Source organism: Gambusia affinis, linkage group LG24 (assembly GCF_019740435.1).
Source record: "Gambusia affinis linkage group LG24, SWU_Gaff_1.0, whole genome shotgun sequence".
NCBI lineage: Eukaryota > Metazoa > Chordata > Actinopteri > Cyprinodontiformes > Poeciliidae > Gambusia > Gambusia affinis.
In genome coordinates, this window is record NC_057891.1 from 2,224,842 (window position 1) to 2,244,704 (window position 19,863).

The following is a 19,863-nucleotide window of genomic DNA, read 5'->3' on the forward strand; positions in this document are numbered from 1 at the left end:
TATCTACACAAGAAACATGACAGACAAGCAAATGAAGAGAAAATATTTCCACTCAGACCTTTTCCCCTGTCTGAATTCACAGCAAAGTTTTCTCAGATAATAAAAAAGATGCAAGATGTTAACATTTTAATTATCTTACAGTAGAGGTTTGCAAAACTGCACACTTTTGTATTGATCCAATATCAAGAAAATGCAGCACCAGTATCACCAATATAAATTGTGATATTGATTATTAATTAAAGTTTGAAATGGAATCACACTTTGGACCCTTGGATGGTTTTTTTTTAATGTTATCAACCATTAGTTACAACAATAAACATTTGTTTGTAAATATTTATTTTAAATGTAAAAACAATGCAGTAATAAAACCCTAGGTTATTTAGCTTTTATAAATTGTAATAAAATATTGTCACAGAAATGTCGCCATGTTGTTCACGCTGCAATATCTTCTGGGTAAATGATGTCAAACGGTCCAACTGCCTGGCGCCATCCAGCCAGAACAGTGATGAGTAACATTATTAAGTCTTTTTAAATTGATCTAGAGCTTTGATGGGAATTGATGGGAAGGTAGAAATCACAAAAGGTGATGAAGATGAGAAGGACCAAATGGAGGAAGAGAAACGTGGCGAGTGGCGTGTGGCTCGGTATGTTTTTGGTCCAATAGTGTCTTCTAGTGGATGTTAAGAGTTTAATCTCTTCAAAGTGAAAGTAAAAACGCAATATTGTCAGGACGAAACACTCAAAGAGAAACTAAAGAGCTCACAATGGTAAGACTAAACAGTACCCACAGGTTATAATTTCCCCGGTTTTCACTAAATCGTTTAGATTGAAGCCGAGGCAGGAACTATTTAGATGTTATTGTTTTCACATTTTATTGAAAATAGAAAATAGAGTATTTTTCGGTCTGATAGGACACGATGGAAGATGGTGTTGGTTTTTTTTCACTTTAGCTCTGTAAAATTGAGTAGATATCTTTAATGTGTGTGTTGTTTAAGCCCATCAGAAACGCTTTGCTGAAACGACTCATTCATTTCTGTGCGTCTTGAAGGTTCAGGTGAGGTTTTTCTACTTCCGGTCGACTTTCTACGTCATTTTCAAAACACCAGATTCTCATATTAACTAACTTTAATAACAACCGCGGAACTTCCGAGTAAAGGTAGGAAAGGGTGTTGATCGTGATGTTAACGGGAGTCGTTTCGTCTTCTGTGAAAGGCAAACAGAGATCTTTAAACATGGAGTATTTTCAGGAGTTTAAAGTTTGCTTGATGTTAGCTTACCTTGCTATATTGTGGTGTTGCTAACCAAGTAGCTTTAGCAAATGTTACAGTTTGAATAACTTCACGGATTTATGCGAATAGTTTGGTTGATCTAATAAAAACATTAATGTGTCAAAGTGAAAGTTAACTTTGTTTAGTTAGACGACAATTTCAGTCTAACAGTAGACTAACTTTTTAATAATAACTTATTTTTGTTAAAGGTACCATATAAACACCTGATGAGTTTCGTTCATGGCAGAAAGAAAATATTCGAGGTAAGTAGAAAGGACTGTACCTTCCTCCAAAAGGGTTTATTTTTTAATTTCTTTTTGTGGAGTTTGTGTTTTTTCCCAATCATGTGTGGTTACTCTTTGGGATGTCTGGCCTCATGTTGCATGTTAACCTCAGTTGTCTTTAGGTGTGTTTGTGTGTCTCTGTTGCCCCATGATGTATCGGCAACCCGTACAGGGTGTACCGGCTTATTGAAGGGGTTAAACGGGTATCAAAATGAAATATCAGTAGCAGTGGTTTGTGTTTACAGTTATGCCTCGTCTGTCAGACAACTTTAATACTTGGATCTGTGTAAACTAGAGATACAAATTTGGAGAAATTTGATATTTGCTATTATATTAGCGGTTAAAGTTGATATTAACTGATATTTACAGATATTATGCATATTTTCCTACCATTTTTAAAAAATTTTTGTGTCTCTAGGTCCTGAGAAAATGAGAAAAATCACACCTTTATTACACCATGTAGTCCAGGCCTGTTTTCACCAACGAATATCATGTGTTGATGGTCAGAACAGGTGATGTTTAAGATTTGTTATAAAATATGCAAAAATAAATTCTACCAGTAAAATGCTGATCTTACTGGATGGTTTGTATGTAGTTGGTAATTTTCTTGTTTTCTCAGTGTTGGAAGGTAATGAACCATCGGTAGTTTATCATCATTTGAGACCTTAAGGGCACTTTACTCTTAATGTAGACCTTAAAGGTAAGTTCTACATTTTCTAATGTACAAATTACGTTGGGTAAGTTCTAAATTACATACCCAACTTGCGTAAATGTTTCTACGTATGGTTTATGTGCAGAAGAGAGGTCAAGTGTCATGGCTTGTTCAAAACAGTCTGCGAAAGATTATATTGCCAATGCCAGAGTTCACCTGGTGGGAGAACTGAGGAATCTCTCAGTGATTCTTGAGAACTTGCACCAGCAAAAAGTTCTCATTGATGAAGAGATCAGCAAGATAAAGGCAGAGAAAGATGACTATGATAGAACCAGAGCAATACTGGACTCAGTCATTAGAAAAGGTGAAGAAGCCTGCTACAGGTTTCTAAGGATTATTGACCAGACAAGGAGTAGAACCTTAGAGAGACCAACTCTTCTTTTCAAGAACAGTCATGAAGCTTCAACTGAGGCTACAAAGTTTGACCTGCACCACTGGATCAGCTGCTTTTCCTTCACAGAAGATCCAGAAATGGATCAAAACTACATACAGGGTAATTATTGTCACCTTTTTGATATGTTATCTTTGTTCTGATTCCTTAGTACATTTGTGACATAAATGCTACCATCTACAATATGAATGTTTGTTCTTTTTATTTTTTTAATCTCAGAATCAAGGCCATGCTACAGATATCAAGCAAAGTTGAAATCAAAAGCAGAAAATGTATCAAAGGACTTTTGGAAGAGAAGTGAAAATCTCTTTGCAGAAAACAAGAAACCTGAACTGTTGTACACTTCGCTTATATTAGATATTCAAGGGAAGAATTTTCCAACAAAAATAAATAGATTTAAAAGAGAGATGTGCCGTCCTAAAAAGTTAAGGACTTGCAGTTCAAAGCGCAAACCAGAAATCTCCCCCAGTGACCTGCTGAAAACAGATAAAAACATCCTCCTGGTTGGAAAACCTGGTATTGGAAAGACGGCGCTGAGTCATGAAATATTGAGACTGTGGTCAGAAAGAGACAACAAGGAGCTGGATTACATGTTTTACATTGATATGAGGAAATTAACCAACATCCCACCAATCAGGAGTTTGGAGGATCTTCTTTTCACTGCATGCAGTGAACCAGATAAGGGTAGAGATGAAGTCTTACAGGACATAAAGAGCAACTCTGATAATGTTACAGTCATTTTGGATGGAGTCACTGATTTATCTTCATCAGTTGTGGAGAAACTAGACAAAGATTTATTACCTGATGCTAAAATCATCATTACCTGCAGACCAGATGATGGGAAGGACATCTGTCCTGAAGACTGGCTCAGAGTGGAGGTGAAAGGCTTCAGTGAGGAAACAATAAAGACATATTTGTCTTCAACTCTGGGCGAAGATCACAGGAAGGTCCTGAGTAACGTGGAGCTGTTGACTCTTTGTCATGTTCCAATGTATGCACTGATGGTGGCTGCCAGCTTTTCATCAGAAGACTCTCTGCAGCCCAGAACTGTGACTGAAATATACATCAATATTGTTCGATTTGGTCTTCAGACGAACAGCAACAAAACCAGGATCAGGAACCTCAATCAATTCATCCAAACCAAGAGAAAAGAGATCCTGTCTCTGGCTGAAGCTGCTTTTAATGCAACCGAAAGAAAAACTGTGAACCTGGGAGAACTTTCCTGTGAAGAAAGCTGTGTCCTTTCCTTCCTGAAAACACTTGATGTAAAAGTTCCTCCTACTGAAACCATAACTTTCTATACTTTCCTCCATTACTTGATGCAAGACTTTTTTGCAGCTCTGTGGCTTTTGAAGAATCCTGATAAGATCAGGGAGGTTTTCCAGCAGTGTCTCACTGAGGAGAAGAAACACATGAAGCATCTGATCCCGTTCATGTGCCGTTTGTTGAATGAGAAGAGTCCACGTTTGATGAGCTGTCTGATTCCAGCTGAGGAGATCAAGGAAACATCTGGATGGTTCTTCAAAGAGATGATTGACACATTTTTCCATCAGGCTGTTGCTAATATCAGTGAGCTTCATGTAGACACATTGTTCGTGTACCAGTGTTTGTTTGAGTCACAGAGCTCTGAAGTCTGCATTTCCTTTCTGGACAAACTGGACTATCATCTTGATCTCAGCAGAGCGAATCTGGACTCTTATTCCTGCTGTGCTGTGGCCTATGTGGTCACTCAGTCAAAGGGCAGAAAAATAAGTCTGAACCTTCAGGATGTGACGATCACAGCACAAGGAATGAGACATCTGTTTGCATGTCTTCAAAATGTTGAATGGTATGAATGGAAATACTTTGTAATACTTCCTAGTGTACTTTATGACTGAGCACTCTAAATAAACATTATCATGCATTTGCCTTTTAATGACAGGTACGATACTCTCAAACAGCAGCTGTGGAAAGTTTTTCTTCTCAGTGAAGAACAGATGGATTACCAAACCTTACTGGGTCTCAGTGGGAACCAGCTATACCTCCCAGTTGTGGGTAAAAAAAAGCTGTATGACAGAGCTGTGAAAGTTTTGCAGGCGATTGCAACAAAGGTGAATGTTTGCCTCTACGGGGACAGGAAAGATCCTCTGTGCTCGATTTTACGCGACTCTCTTCTAGAGACTTTGCCGTGCATCAGATCTCTCAGGTCAGTTCATTTGCTTTTATCTAAAACATATTTAGAAATGTGTTGTATTATGTTGATTTTACATTTCTAACTTTTGATGAATGGTGGTTTAACATGTGAGCCATAATTCCAGTTCAAAGCATGTATGTCTCAGTTCAAGCAGATTTAGTTAGATACCGGAAATAAGACAGCTGCTGTGGTATTGAGACTGATGTATGTTTACATTTGTTTACTTCCTGTCCCATATTAATAGCAGCACACAGAGATTGCTTTCTGCATTAAATTGTATTTGTTTTAGCTGAAACAGGTCTAGTTTTATAATACTTTGTTGTCCTAGGAGTTTGTGAAATAGTCAGAATTGAATTGAGTGTGAAAAGGTTTTATTGTGGATGTTTGATGAACATTGTTTCTTAATTTATCTAGTGTGTTGTTGTGTTTGAAAAATGCAACAACACACCATTTAATGCTCTTTACCAGATTATAACTTGAGCTAATTCATATCTGCAGTCCTGTATGTGCATGAGATCAGATTGAGATGCACTAGACTAAATCAAGATGTTTAATTTATGAACCTTCAGGATGACCTACAGATCTGCAGGTTCAATGAACTGGGAAAAATGCAACAACACAATGGAACAGGATCAGAAGAACATGTTCCTGGATTTATGCTTCACAACAGCACTGCACAGCAAACAAAAGTTTCATACTGTAATGCCTGAGCTCGTGACAGTGTGTCAGATTAAAACTGACTTGGTGAATACTCTTGTTGATTTACATCAACATGCAATTAGCAGAGGGCTTTCCACCGACTTTCCAACCCTGCGACCAGTTTTCCAATCAACCCCTGCAGACTGGCTCATAGACCTCTCAGAGAGAAAGGTCTCCACCCTCCTGGAAATGCTCAAACTCCAATCAGAGAAAAAGAAAGTGGAGCTGACAGGATGCTCACATGACGAGAGTGAAATGAGAAACTTGCTTCAGTGTCTGCCTTATCTCTCAAAGCTCAGGTACTTTCCGATTTTAATTTTTAATACTTTCTCTTTTGGTTTACAGATTTTTTCCTTAACTTTCGTTTTGTCTTTTGTCAGTTTTGTGGCTGGACCGTCTGAGTCATCAGAGAGCATCTGGTTCTTGGAAATGTTGATTCGTGCTGCGGCAGAAATGAAAGAGCAGAAAGGAGTAAATATGCTGGAGCTGTTATCAGTTTGCACATATAAAGGAACCCCACTGCAGTGGAAATGGTGTGACTTCCTGCTGGACCTGTACTCTTCTAAGACTGAAACAGGCCTGACGTTTTCATCATTCATATCAGTCCTCCAGTCAGCAGATCCTGCAATATGGTTCGTTTACCTCTCCAAGACGAAGGCCTCCATGTTACTGGATGTTTTAAAACTTCAGTCAGGGAAGAAACAAGTTAATCTGACAGGCTGCTCACATGAAGAGGCTGAAGTAAGGAGTTTCCTACAGTGTCTGCCTTATATCTCACAACTTAGGTAAATAAATCCTATATTACTGACCTTATATAGTATATAATATCACATTTTAAGACAGTTTCAATAATACCAATGAGTTATGGGCACAAAGGTCCCTGTGTAATTTTTTATTTATTTTTCTTTCTTAAATGTGCTTTTTCTACTAAATATACTGCCTCAAAGTGAAGCAAATGTGCTAAAAATTAAAAAAGGCAATAGGGATTGATTGGCTAAATGGTAAAAGAAATTTTATTTATGATTACTGCTTTTGAGTTACAGTGACGTGGAGATGGGTCTTCCAGATGTAACTGTGTGTATGAATAATATTTTTTTCTTTTTTTTGTTGTTGCAGTGTGGTTCCTCTTTGGTCGAAATCTGTGGAGCAAACCAGATTCTTAACCCGGCTTTTCTGTGCAGCAGCAGAGAGAGAACAGCAGACAGGAGAGACGATGCTGGAGATGTTGGCATCAGTCTGCAGATATGAGCATTTTCCATTCAATAGCAGATCTATCGATGAAACATGTAGGCGTAACTTCCTGCTGGATCTGTACTCCCAGATGAATGACTGTGAGACTAAATCAGGTCTGAGTCTCCTTCCATCAATACACTCAGTTTTCCAGTCAGCTCCTGAAGTCTGGACTTTAGATCTCTCTAAGATAAAGACCTCCATCCTCCTGGAAGTGATGAAACTCCAAACAGAGAAGAAACAAGTGAAAGTGACACACTGGTCATATGAAGAGAGTGAAGTGAGGAACCTCATAAAGTGTTTGCCTTATATATCCAAGTTCAGGTACATCAACTGTATTTCAATTTCTATCCAAACAGGATAGTTTTTTAATAATTAGACAGTGTGTTATGATTTTCTTCTTGCTCTAGATTTGTTCCTGAGAGCTCAAAACTTCATGAGCAAACCAGCTTCTTGGTGACTCTGTACTGTGCAGCAGCAGAGAGAGAACAGCAGACAGGAGAGAAGACGCTGGACCTGTTGGCATCAGTCTGCACGTTTAAAATAATACCTGTGAGCGATACAGATATGAACGAGCAAGCACAGAAGGCTTTCCTGTTGAGTTTGTACGGTCAGGTGACGGACTGTGAGTCGAAAACAGGCCTGAGTTTGTTTCCTTTGCTAAAGTCAGTTTTCCAGTCTGTTGCTAATGTCTGGATAACTGACCTCTCAGAGAGAAATAGTTTAATGCTGAGAGAACTATTAATCCAATCAGAGAAGAAACAAGTGGTTTTGAAAGGCTGCTCACATGAAGAGAGTGAAGTGAAGAGTTTCCTAGAGTGTCTGCCTTTTTTCTCACAGCTCAGGTACAGTCATTTAGTTCTGAAACTTCTTTATAATCTGTATTATTTTCAGTAATTCTTCATTTTCATATAATTAGTTTAACCATTAAAACCAAATATTTTTGTGAATTATTTAGCTTTGAGCCTTGGGTATCGGAAGCTTCTGAAGAAATCCAGTTTCTCCGGAGTTTGTTCTGCGCAGCAGAGAAAGATAAACAAAAGGAAATGAAGACGCTGGATATGTTGGCATCAGTATACGTTTATAGAGAAGCTCCTCTTAAACAGAAATGGTCTGAATTCCTGCTGGAGTTGTTCTCTTATGAGTTTAAAACAGGCTTGAGTGTCCTGCCATTACAGAGAGCCAACATCATTCTCTTCAAAGTACTGAAGCTCAAATCAAGCCGGATACACGGACCCAGGTAGGTCAACTTCTCTTTGACTTTGGATCAAATGATCCATGTCAGCTAGATTTAGCAACTTCCAATGCAATGCAACAGAAGAAGTAGAAAGACTTGAAATAAGACAAAACAGACTACAGTGTGGCACAGCTCAGATCAAATCATCACTTGTTACAGGATTGCGCCTGGGAGCTCAGATCTTCAAGGACAAAGGAGCTTTTTAGTGAATCTGTTCTGTGCAGCAGCAGAGAGAGAACAGCAGACAGGAGAGAAGATGGTGGAGATGTTGGCACCACTCTGCAGATATAAAACGTTCCCTTTTAAAGCTGGTGATAAATATCGGGTTGACTTCCTGTTGGATCTGTACTCCCAGATGAAGGACAGAGAGACTAAATCAGGTCTGAGTCTCCTTCCATCATTACAGTCAGTTTTCCAGTCGACTCCTAAAGTTTGGACCATAAAGCTCACAGAGAGAAAGATGTCTGACTTTATGGAAGTGATGAAACTCCAAGCAGAGAAGAAACGAGTGAAGCTGACAGACTGCTCACATGAAGAGAGTGAAGTGAGGAGTTTCCTGCAGTGTCTGCCTTTTATCTCACAACTCAGGTACAGTCATTTTACTCCATGTTGTTTTAACTTGAACCTTTCGATCTCTAATTTTAGAAAGCATCAAATAGCTTTTAATGACAAGCCCATTATTGGTATCCCTATCATGGTCAGATGAACACACCCAGTACTGGCTAATGTCTATTTATTATTTTTAAGCGTTATGATGATTTATCTTTTTTTAAAGGGAAAATTTTATTTTTCTGGGGTTCAACACTAATTACTTTGAGGCCAATATATGTAGTATAAAGTCCAGTGTGCCCTGGTGGAGAAGAAATGGGACTGCACACCCAACTGGCTCATAAAAGTTACTAGTATGCATTTAGATTGTAGAAATTAAGGCATTTGTCATGAAGAATGTAATCAATCTGAACGAGGAATTGGGAAATCTCAGCCGTGAGTGTGGAGTCTGCAGTATGAGGGAGCCTCAAGTCAAGACACGGCCAGATATTTTTCATCAGTAGCTTGATTGTTTATTTGTAGTTGGAGAAAGAAGTTATGTCAATAATTCAGCTGTAAAGCTGGGCTTTTTGTTAATAAATTCCCAGAAGTAATTAGAAATAAGAGTGTCAGTGATTATTGTGGTTAAGGTTTTTTCTGCCAATGGTTCTGAATTATGGTTCCAGTTTACAGAAGGTGCCCCAATTCAACTAAAGACACTTTAACTTTATTAATAATGTCATTAATAAGAAATGATTAATAATTACATAAGATAAACATTGATGCAAATTTTAATTCCCAATATTTGTTTGTTTTGCTATGGTGTTATTACTGCATATATATTGTTTTATTATTATTACTTTCATTAACTATAGTCCAGTTGTAATTCTTTTAGTTGTGTATAAATGAAATTTGAAGTTGCATTGTAGAGGATTATGGGAAGTCTACCTCTCCCTGTTTATACATGGTAATTACTATTGTTGTTCACCAGGTGGCAGCACAGTATAAAGACTTTTACCTGTCAATTTGTTTTTGTTTTTAAACATAATTCACAGATAACTATTAACTCCATTTAAAATATTCCACTATAGGTTCACTACAACATTTTGTACGTCTTTCCTCAACATCACTCTCTTCAACTTGAATCAACCGCCTCCAGATATGAGTATCAAAGTACTGATAAGGCAGCTAGCATTCACATCCACCACATACAAGATGGAGTCCATCGATAGTGTGTGGGATTTTTTCTCATAAATTGATAAAATCATAAATTTTTCTTTACTTTTTTTAGCTTCAATTTGGATGACTGGGATGATTCCAGTTATGATCCTGATAAACAGTCCAGGTTCTTAGTGGATCTGTTCTGTGCAGCAGCAGAGAGAGAACAGCAGACAGGAGAGAAGATGCTGGAACGTTTTGCATCAGTCTGCAGATATAAAACATTCCCTTTTCATGACATTCATGCTGATGATGAAGATAGAAGTGACTTCCTGCTGGATCTGTACTCCCAGATGAAGGACAGAGAGACTAAATCAGGTCTGAGTCTCCTTCCATCATTACAGTCAGTTTTCCAGTCAGCTCCTGAAGTCTGGTTTATAAACCTCTCAGAGAGAAAGATCTCTGACTTTATGGAAGTGATGAAACTCCAATCAGAGAAGAAACCAGTGAAGCTGACAGTCTGCTCACATGGAGAGAGTGAAGTGAGGAGTTTCCTGCAGTGTCTGCCTTTTATCGCACAACTCAGGTACAGTCTCTTTATTTCACTCTGTTTTAATGGGTTGTATTTGTACTGTTATCCTGTATATATGTAAAAACAATGCAGACCTGCTCTGATCAAACATGTTTTTAGCTTATAATTTCATCACATTGAGGACAGACATGTGAAAGATGGATTCTATCACTAGTGTGGTTGTTTTTATGCAGATCAGATCAAAACTTTGCTAAATGTTTCCTTCTTGTTCCAGTTTGGATGATGGTGAGGGTCACAGCTGTGATCCTGATGAACAAACCAGGTTGTTAGTGAATCTGTTCTGTGCAGCAGCAGAGAGAGAACAGCAGACAGGAGAGAAGATGCTGAAGATGTTAACATCAGTCTGCAAATTTGAAACATTTAGTTTTCAAAATGAAAAAACGGATAATGGTGGTGATGCCACCAAAGATCGCCTTGACTTTCTGTTGGATCTCTATTCCTATATGAAGGACTGTGAGACTAAAACAGGTCTGAGTCTCCTTCCATCATTACAGTCAGTTTTCCAGTCAATTCCTGAAGATTGGACTATCAACCTTTCTAAGAGAAAGATCTCCATCCTCCTGGAAGTGATGAAACTCCAACAAAACTCCAAGAAACGAGTGACTCTGACAGACTGCTCACATGAAGAGAGTGAAGTGAGGAGTTTCCTAAAATGTCTGCCTTTTATCTCACAGCTCAGGTACAGTCATTTTATTTCACACTGATTTAATTATAGTTCTGACAACAATGCTTTAACCTTCATACACAGCATATCCATGGCAATATTTTATATCAAACTGTAAGATTTGTTTGGTATAAAATTCAGACTTTCTTCACATGCAGTCATGTCTTAATTACTTTATAAATCAGTCAATTTCTAAAGAAAACATTGTTCTCAATGCAACACATTTCTGTGCCAAAAAAGATTAAAGATTTGATGGTTTGAGATGAACATGTGAAACATTAACACCAGGACTGAATAGAAATATGAGTCATTTCAGCACATACACAACATAAATTTGGAACTTAGCCAATCAATAGTGTCTGGTAAATGTTATTTTCTTATTTTTCCAGGTTTGATTGTTGGAGCTCAGATCTTCATGAACAAACCAGGTTCTTAGTGAATCTGTTCTGTGCAGCAGCAGAGAGAGAACAGCAGACAGGAGAGAAGATGCTGGAGATGTTAACATCAGTCTGTAGAGACGAAACATTTCCTTCATATTATAGTGATAAATCACAGAGTGACTTCCTGCTGGATCTGTACTCCCAGATGAAGGACAGAGAGACTAAATCAGGTCTGAGTCTCCTTCCATCATTGCAGTCAGTTTTCCAGTCGACTCCTGAATACTGGACCATAAATCTGTCAGAGAGAAAGACCTCCATCCTCCTGGAAGTGATGAAACTCCAACCAGAGAAGAAACCAGTGATGCTGACAGACTGCTCACATGGAGAGAGTGAAGTGAGGAGTTTCCTGCAGTGTCTGCCTTTTATCTCACAGCTCAGGTACAGTCATTATATTTAATCAGAGTTATGAAAATGAATACCATATGGATATTTAGTGAAAATTAACAGTTTTCCATATGTAACATTTACATAGATCTTTATCCACATGTACATAAATATACTCCATTCTGATTTAATTGGTAGTGTGTATAACTTCTCCTTTGTAACCAGATTAAAAAAGTTTAACATAGTAACTTCTTCCTACATGAAGTCAACGACAAATCATATGTGCCTTGGTCACCCACATGCCTAGCAACTACCAAGGTTGAATTTATGCAGCTCAGATCAAATCATTATGTCTCCTTGTTGTTCCAGGTTTGATTGTCGAAGCTCAGATCTTCATGAACAAACCAGGTTGTTAGTGAATCTGTTCTGTGCAGCAGCAGAGAGAGAACAGCAGACAGGAGAGAAGATGCTGGAGATGTTAACATCAGTCTGTAGATATCAAACATTCCCTTTAGATGACAGATGCATGGCTGATTTTGAATATGGATACAGAAAATCCCAGAGTGACTTCCTGCTGGATCTGTACTCCCAGATGAAGGACAGAGAGACTAAATCAGGTCTGAGTCTCCTTCCATCATTACAGTCAGTTTTCCAGTCGACTCCTGAATACTGGACCATAAAGCTGTCAGAGAGAAAGACCTCCATCCTCCTGGAAGTGATGAAACTCCAACCAGACAAGAAACTAGTGATGCTGACAGACTGCTCACATGGAGAGAGTGAAGTGAGGAGTTTCCTGCAGTGTCTCCCTTTTATCTCACAGCTCAGGTACAGTCACCCTACTTCAAACTGTTTTAATTTTACTTGTTAGATCCTAATACCAACTTCATTACTATGTTTTATATCACATGGTCATGTTTCAGTTGCTTTATACAATTAACCTAAATTTTATAAAATGAGCACTGGACTCCTCTAGATATATGCAGACTCATTTTTTCTTGAATTTCCTGGTGTTCCGATTAATAAGCTTCCTGGCTCTGAAATAAGCTGGTGAGACAAACTCCTTTGGATTATTACCTAATTACATTGTCTAATGACATGCAATCAGGAACAAGAACATCAAGGATTAGAGATTAAATTCCTGCCTTCATCTAGGTTTCTCTGAGATTTGGAGGGAAGTAAACATGAAATTTTCTCTGTACTCAAAATTTTAGAAAATGGTCAGACAACACAAGGTTATGAAGAAGTGCTTATCTTGCTATGTGCAGACTTCAGTTCATGGAAACAGTGCTTTCAAAGACCCACTCAGTCTTTAAAAAGTTGCATGTTACTGAAAGAAACCGAAAGTTACTATCGTAACTACGGTTCTATGAATCCCGGATGATCGCCAGAGGCGGTGCTTCAAGCACTGAATGATCATTCTTGCGCTTGCGCCTGCGCAGGTCGAGTACCGACGTGACTCTATATAGTCACATGGCACCCGGCGTTCAAACCCTCAATCTTCTCGCGAGAAGCAGAGATTTTGAGGGACCAAGCACTCTGGCGGTCATTCGGGATTCATAGAACCGTAGTTTCGGTGGTAACTTTCGTTCTATTTCATCCCTACTGACCGCCAGAGGCGGTGCTTCAAGCACTGGATGACTTATGTCAACACAGTCACAAGGACTCGGCAACATTTAAGGGACAACCACTACACCACCCACCCTAATGTGATGTAGAGGTATGCTGCTTCAGGATTCCTTGAAGGGGAACAGCCACATTCACCCTGTAAAACCGAGCAAAGGTACTAGGTGATTTCCAGGAGGGCACAAGTTATATAACGTCCAATAGCACCCCAGTCATGGCAGCAAACAATGTTGACATGCCCCTTATAGAGTGGCACTTCAGTCCTGCCGGCAGTGGCCGGTAAAGCAAGGCATAAGCCTTGGAGATCAAATCCACAACCCAGTGTGCAAGTCGCTGCTTAGAAAGTGCCTGACCTCTCCGTGAGCCAGGGTAGCAAACAAAAAGGGTATTCGTCTTTCGAAAGGATGCCGTGGCATTGATATATGCCTCAAGAGCACGAACATCTGGGAAAAGAAGATCCCTCCTGGAGGGGAGATGCATTGGCGAGCTGGAGCTGAGCTCGCGCCATAGAGGAAACCAAGTCCTCGCTGGCCAGTAGGGGGCCACCAGCAGAACCCTGTGCCCTGCTTGATGAACCCTCAGGAGAGTCTGAAAAAGTAGGCTGAATGGTGGAAAGGCATAAAGGAGGATCCGGGGCCAGTCGTGTGCCAATGCATGGTGGCCCAGAGGGCTGCTGTCGTCCAAGGAGCGCCAAAGGGGACAGTGAAATGCGTCCCTTGAGGCAAAGAGGTCCACGTCCGCCCTGCCAAAGACCTTCCAGATGCACTCCACTACCTCTTGGTGAAGCTTCCACTCTCCTGGAAGCGGCTTCAGGCGGGATAGAAAATCTGCTGGCACAGTCTCTGGTCCTGCGATGTGGACTGCTCTGAGGCTGGCCAAGTATGGAGCTGCCCAGGTCAGAAGCCGTTGAGTCAAGCACAACAGTTTCCTTGACTTGGTCCCCCCCGGTGGTTGAAGTGAAAAACCACAGTGGTGTTGTCTGACCTCACCAGCACATGCTTCCCCTGCAAGCCTGGAAGAAAGCTCTGAAGAGCCAGAAGCACAGCCTGTAATTCCAGGACATTGATGAGTTCCCTGCTCTGCCGATGGGACCATGTCCCGCTAGAGATTAAATTGACCCCGCCAAGTTGCACCCCAGCCCATGGAAGATGCATTCGTAAACACAACTTCCTGACGACACGGGAGGGAACCAAGCGGGACTCCTGTCATCATAAGCAACCTCACCCTCCATTGGGACAGAGACTGAAGACACTGAGGCCCCCTCCTGAAGTCTTCTGAGATTATGAGTGTTCCTCCAGATGTGCTCAACTACATCTGGAGGTGCCGCGATGACAACATCCCCAAGGGCACTACGGTGGATGCAGCTATAAGCATGCCGAGAAGTCGAAGATACCGCACAAGAGGCAGTGCCATGCCGCCCCTGAATTCCAGGAGCATGCTCAATATACTGTTCACCTGCTGGGATGACAGGCAAGCAGTCATTGAGATGGAATTCATGGCAATGCCCAGGAAGATAGTCTCCTACGACGGCATCAGACTGCTTTTCTCCATGTTCACCTGCAAGACCAAGCATTCCACATGAGCCGCGCTGTGATCACCATCAGCCTGAAAGGCTGAGAAGGGCCTTCGTTAGGCCAGTTCAGTAGTGAGATGATCCACTCTTGTGGACAACCTCCCTGCATCGGTCCATCTGGCTCGCTTCGCCGGAACCGAAGGTGCAGCCACAAGACTTACCCGCAGCTCCAACCAAACTCGGTCACGGGGCTACCAGCAACAAGCAACTAACAGTGGTACACACAGAAGCAGCCAGCTGTACTCAACACACCTGCGCATGAGAAGATTGAGGGATTGAACGCCGGGTGCCATGTGACTATAGAGAGTCACGTGGGTCCCGGCAGGTTACAGGTGACTTTGTTGTAAGGATATTTGTGTTGATTCTAAGAAAATTTGGTGTTATTACATTTTGAAGTCAGTCATTACATGTTGCTTCATTATTACATAACGCGGTAGCACTGGTAGAGTTTGGTGAGTGGTTGAAGGTTTGCTCTGGCTTATTACTCCTGGATTTATCCTAGAATAACACAGAGTTTTGTTTTTCTTATCTTTCCATGGTTTCTCTGTTTCAGGTGTATGCCAAGGTTTTTCCAGAGTGTTTGTTCATCTCTGTCAATGAGATCCAGAGAGGAGATCCAGCAGCTCGTTTCTCTCCTGCAGCTTCTGAACTTCAAACTTTTTCTAATAGGAGAGTTGAATGACAAAACCTGCAGCTCTGTGGGAAAAGTTCTCTCCCTGTGTGGATCTAAAGTGGATCTAATCCTCACAGACAGCCAGATGTCCGTCAGAGGAGCTGCTGTCCTCTTTAGATCTACAACACATCTCCACAGTCTGAGGCAGGAACCTGAAGAACAACGTCTCTTTCTCATCTCTTATCTGCTGTTGAACCATCAGTTCTTGATGTCCATCATCTCTGTTCTTCTCTCTGATCCAGACTCTCCAACAGTCTGGTCTTGTTCCTCTCTCAGTGGGTGAGAAGAGGCAGAGTGGCCTTTCCTCTGGTCCTAGAAGAGCTTTCTGTGGTTTCCACCAAATATCAGCCACAGAGAGTCTTGTTGAAGGTCGGCAGCAGTTTGTCGTCTCTGCTGAGGTTCTGGACAGCGGGACGGTTGGACCTGACCGAGTCCGGACTCACTCCTCAGAGTCTCTTCAGTCTGCTGCTTCACGACGCTCCTCTCACACTCAGGTGAAAATCTTCATCACGTCTATCAGAAAGTAAACAGTTAAGAAACACAGTAAGAGTTTAATCTGTGATTTCTGCAGATTGAGTAAAGAGAAACTCCAGCAGCTTCTTGTTCTCCTCCACGAGGTTCAGGACCAGAACCTGACGTCGTCCCTCTTGAATAAGGTCGGTGGAGACCTGAGCTCCTGCCAGTTGAGCTGGGAGCTTCTTCACTTCCTGCTGCAGCAGCCGACAGCTCAGCCCATCACCGTGAACCTGAGGAAGAACCGATTGTTAGAGGAGAGAGCTGCTCAGCTGCTGCCCTTCCTGCACAGGATGGTGATTGAAAGGTGGATGTTTTGTTTTCTAGTCAATAGTTGGTCTGATCTTCCATCAGCAGCCTGTGGTTCCTGGAACTAACAAAGTGTCGTGTTGAATCCTCTTTCAGGCCCAGTCCCAGCTTTGTTAGGACTTCCATCAGGGAGATCTTCAGGACTCACCCCAGTTATCACACGATAACCGGGTTGCTGAGGTCACTGGATCACGTGATCGACCTGAACTGCACAGAGCTGGACTCCAAGGACTGCGACGCTCTGCTGTTCATCCTCAGACACAGTGAGGGAGTGAAACTGAAGCTGCTGTGGAGCTCCATCCCAACAGAGGGAATTCAGTCCATCCTCTATATGCTGCACACAGTTTCTGATCTCAGGTCAGATATCAGAACCTGCTCCTCAGGCCTCCTTCCCAAGATGAACCATTCCCTCCCGTTCATCACCCGGTTGGTTTTGTTTCTTCTCTCTTCCCACCAGTGTGGACAGGAATCTCCTGCTGAGGTTCATCCACTGCTGCACTACCTCTGACAGCCAGCAGGGGGCAGCATCAGACCTACTGTGGACTCTACGGCACAGATTGGATCTTTCCTGCTCGTCCTGCGTGGAGCTACCGGAGGAGGATCAGACGGAGCCTCTGAGGTTGACGGCGGCCGACTGCAGGGCCGTCTCCACCGTCCTGAGACACAGCAGCAGAGACGCACAGCTGGACCTGAGAGACTGTGAGGCGGAGGACAGCGGGCTGGACCTGCTGTTTCCCGTCCTGGACAGAGTCTGTCTCAGGTCAGTTGGAGAGCCGACGAAGCCGAAGCAGGGAGAAGTTTATTGACCTTCAAGTTGATGTTCTTTGGTGTTATTGTTCTGTTCAGAGTCAATAAGACGGTCCTGGTCCAGCTTCTGTCTCTGCTTGCCGTGAACAATCAGAGGGACGCCGTGAGACGAGCAACGTCCCTGTGCAGAGCCCTGGGAGGAGAACTGGACCTGAGTCACCGGCCACTGGATCAGAGGCTCTGTGGAGCTCTGGCTCTGATGCTGGATTACTGTGAAGATCTAAGAGAGCTGGACCTCAGTCACTGCCAGCTGACAGACCAGCTGCTGCTCCAACTCATCACACATCTGCACAAAGTGCACAACCTGGAGTAAGTTTCCCAGACTGTTGGGTTTGGAGGAGCCAAACACAAACATTCCCTCAGTTTTAATCCAGTGAAAGTGGAGCAGCTGATGCAGTAATACTTCAGCCAAACATGCCGTGACGTCGTCCCTGTTGGTGTCTTTATGATGAGGACAGACTTGTGTCCAGCAGGATTTCTTGAACCCGTTACTGGCCTCCCTGGTTCAGAATGATCTCTGTTATATAACCGGTGTTCATGTACATTTTTGGTGCTCAGTAAAATTTTTCTATGTTGTTCACCACTAAGTCCAGAGACTGGTGTCTCTCAAGGTCGGGACCCGAATCACGTTGGGTGCCACCTATTGCTGCTGCATGCAGCATAGATGACTCGTTATTGCTTTGGGTGCCAACTATTCCTATATAGGTGGCTTGTTAGCACATTGATCATCAGCTGTTGTTGTTAGTCTCACCCAACTAACTTCCTTCTCTGAGAGATTAATAACTAACCAGCTTTCTACCCCACATGTGCTGAGATCCCCTAAGCCTGTTGGGTATTACCCTATTCAGGATTTTTTCTGAATCTATTTAGGTGGATTTTTGGAGAAGACTCGTTTTGATTCTTAGGGGTTACTTATGCCCCATCCTCTTCCTTCCATGATGAGTAACCATCAGTCAGTGAAGTTTCACAAAGCACAGTCATTAAACAGCTGCTTTCCCTCTGTTACAACTAGCTGTGGACATTGACCCAAGTATGTTTTAGTGACTCATGTGGATTCACAGGGGGTTTTAATAACTTTAGGCTTTTGTACTATTGTACCAATTAATTGAATGTCCACAACTTCTCTAAAATTTCAAACGCTCCTTTAATTAGTAAGGATTTGCAGTGGTTAATGCAGCTGAATTTCCATTTTTTAATACATGGATACAGGGATTGAACTCACCTAATTTCAACATGTTCCCAGTAGAACCCAACATAATGTTCTGTGTTGTGTTTGTGTTCCAGTCTGAGTCACAATCAGATCACTGATGCCTCCACTGTTGAGTTGCTCCACCTGGTCTCCATCAACCCCTCCATTGGTTCTGTGAGGTGAGCAAACACTCATCAGGGAGGAGTTTGTCCTCAGAAGATCCCTGGCTGATCTCTGAGCAGCTGAATCCATGTTGTTGTGCCTGAAAGAGTCACATCTGTTCCCTGCTTTGTTTTGTTTCTAGACTCTTCAGCAACAACATCATCAACAAAACTAATTTTAAGGACAACAGGAAGTTTGAAATCTCTTGAAGCAGCTGTCAATCAGCAGGTTAAGTGACCAACAGGAAGTTCGTGTCTCTGGTCTATTTAAAAACGGTCTCATCTGGACTATAAGATGGACATAGTGGCTTCTGACACTAAGACAGTTTACAGATGGATGTTCCATCAAAACACTAATTTAAATACAGTTTTTTTTTTTATTATCTTATCTGAAAAGAGATTTTTTTGACATGTTTATCTTAAAATGTAAGTTTTCTGTACACATAAGAGAGTATTGTTTACTTTACAGATGTAAAAGGTCAATGAGGTTTTACATCGTGCAGTAATTTATTTTCAGTTTATTCTGATTATGTGCAATTTAATGACATATTTATGTGCTAACTTTAGGTCTACACTGAGTCTAATACATTTTGGAGACACGTTGCGGTTTTCAAATCGGGGACAATCATTACTGGGATGCTTTATTTATTCACTCTTTTTTTTTTACTTTTGAATAATGATATTGTGCAATTTTCTTTTTCCACAAAATACAAACCAGACCTCAGAAATATTCAGATAGATTTGGGGTGTATCTGATTTATTTATCATGTTGTTATTTAATTATTATGTTAAAATGTTTGTTGTTGGCTTATGGTGATTCAATAAAGTTAGTAAAAAAAAAATTCCCCCCTGTGCTTGATTACCAGGATTTACTGCACTCTCGTGGCGAACTCAACAAAACCCCCGAAAATTACTTTTTTGAGATTTCCTATCTTTATTATGTGAACATAACCTGAACGTTTTAATAGATTCAACATAGGATCAGGATTGATGTCCTGAAAATGATTTAATTAATACTGTGGTTAGTTACTTATTTTGTTCTTTTAGTAAAAACATGGTAATAATTTCCATGTTATGATTTCTGCCCTCTTCCATCTCTACTATAAAAATGTTTTAAGTATTTATGATTTCTTAATGACCGCTTTAGTTACCCTTAAAGGGAACCAATGGGCAGAAATTGTTCTGGTCTGCCTTAAAAACAATTCAAATCTTAATTACAGCTGTAGTTACCTTTTATGTCCTCCAGATGGCAGAAATCGCCCTGATCTGCTTTAAAAGTTATATTTTTTTGTCAGAAACTCCGTTCCTCTACTGC

At 41.2% G+C, this 19,863-nt stretch overlaps 1 protein-coding gene across 9 annotated transcripts; it reads left to right on the forward strand.

Annotated features, from left to right (window-relative positions):
* The first annotated feature begins 695 nt into the window (after positions 1 to 695).
* On the forward strand, positions 696 to 19,393 carry LOC122827429. Of its 9 annotated transcripts, none has more exons than XM_044110376.1 (25): positions 696 to 767; positions 1,478 to 1,531; positions 1,971 to 2,064; positions 2,172 to 2,252; positions 2,350 to 2,757; positions 2,875 to 4,483; positions 4,577 to 4,840; positions 5,398 to 5,826; positions 5,908 to 6,312; positions 6,644 to 7,081; positions 7,168 to 7,602; positions 7,716 to 7,997; positions 8,154 to 8,582; positions 9,814 to 10,266; positions 10,487 to 10,951; positions 11,326 to 11,754; positions 12,070 to 12,525; positions 15,450 to 15,713; positions 15,812 to 16,063; positions 16,141 to 16,389; positions 16,488 to 16,748; positions 16,849 to 17,151; positions 17,238 to 17,507; positions 18,483 to 18,566; positions 18,692 to 19,393. In XM_044110376.1, the coding sequence occupies exons 5-25, from the start codon at positions 2,367 to 2,369 to the stop codon at positions 18,756 to 18,758; spliced, it is 8,235 nt and encodes a 2,744-aa protein (XP_043966311.1). In that variant the 5' UTR covers positions 696 to 767; positions 1,478 to 1,531; positions 1,971 to 2,064; positions 2,172 to 2,252; positions 2,350 to 2,366; the 3' UTR covers positions 18,759 to 19,393. The 9 variants fall into 9 exon arrangements, with proteins under 9 accessions (XP_043966311.1, XP_043966315.1, XP_043966316.1 ...); XM_044110378.1 differs by lacking the exon at positions 696 to 767 and adding an exon at positions 993 to 1,054; XM_044110377.1 differs by lacking the exon at positions 696 to 767 and adding an exon at positions 1,080 to 1,156.
* Positions 19,394 to 19,863: the final 470 nt, after the last annotated feature.

Coding starts and splice junctions, on each gene's coding strand:
- LOC122827429 (XM_044110376.1), top strand. CDS start 2,367: ATGGCTTGTTCAAAACAGTCTGCGAAAGATTATATTGCCAATGCCAGA. Junction 7,998..8,153: donor AGCCGGATACACGGACCCAG/GTAGGTCAACTT, acceptor CACTTGTTACAG/GATTGCGCCTGGGAGCTCAG. Junction 8,583..9,813: donor CCTTTTATCTCACAACTCAG/GTACAGTCATTT, acceptor TACTTTTTTTAG/CTTCAATTTGGATGACTGGG.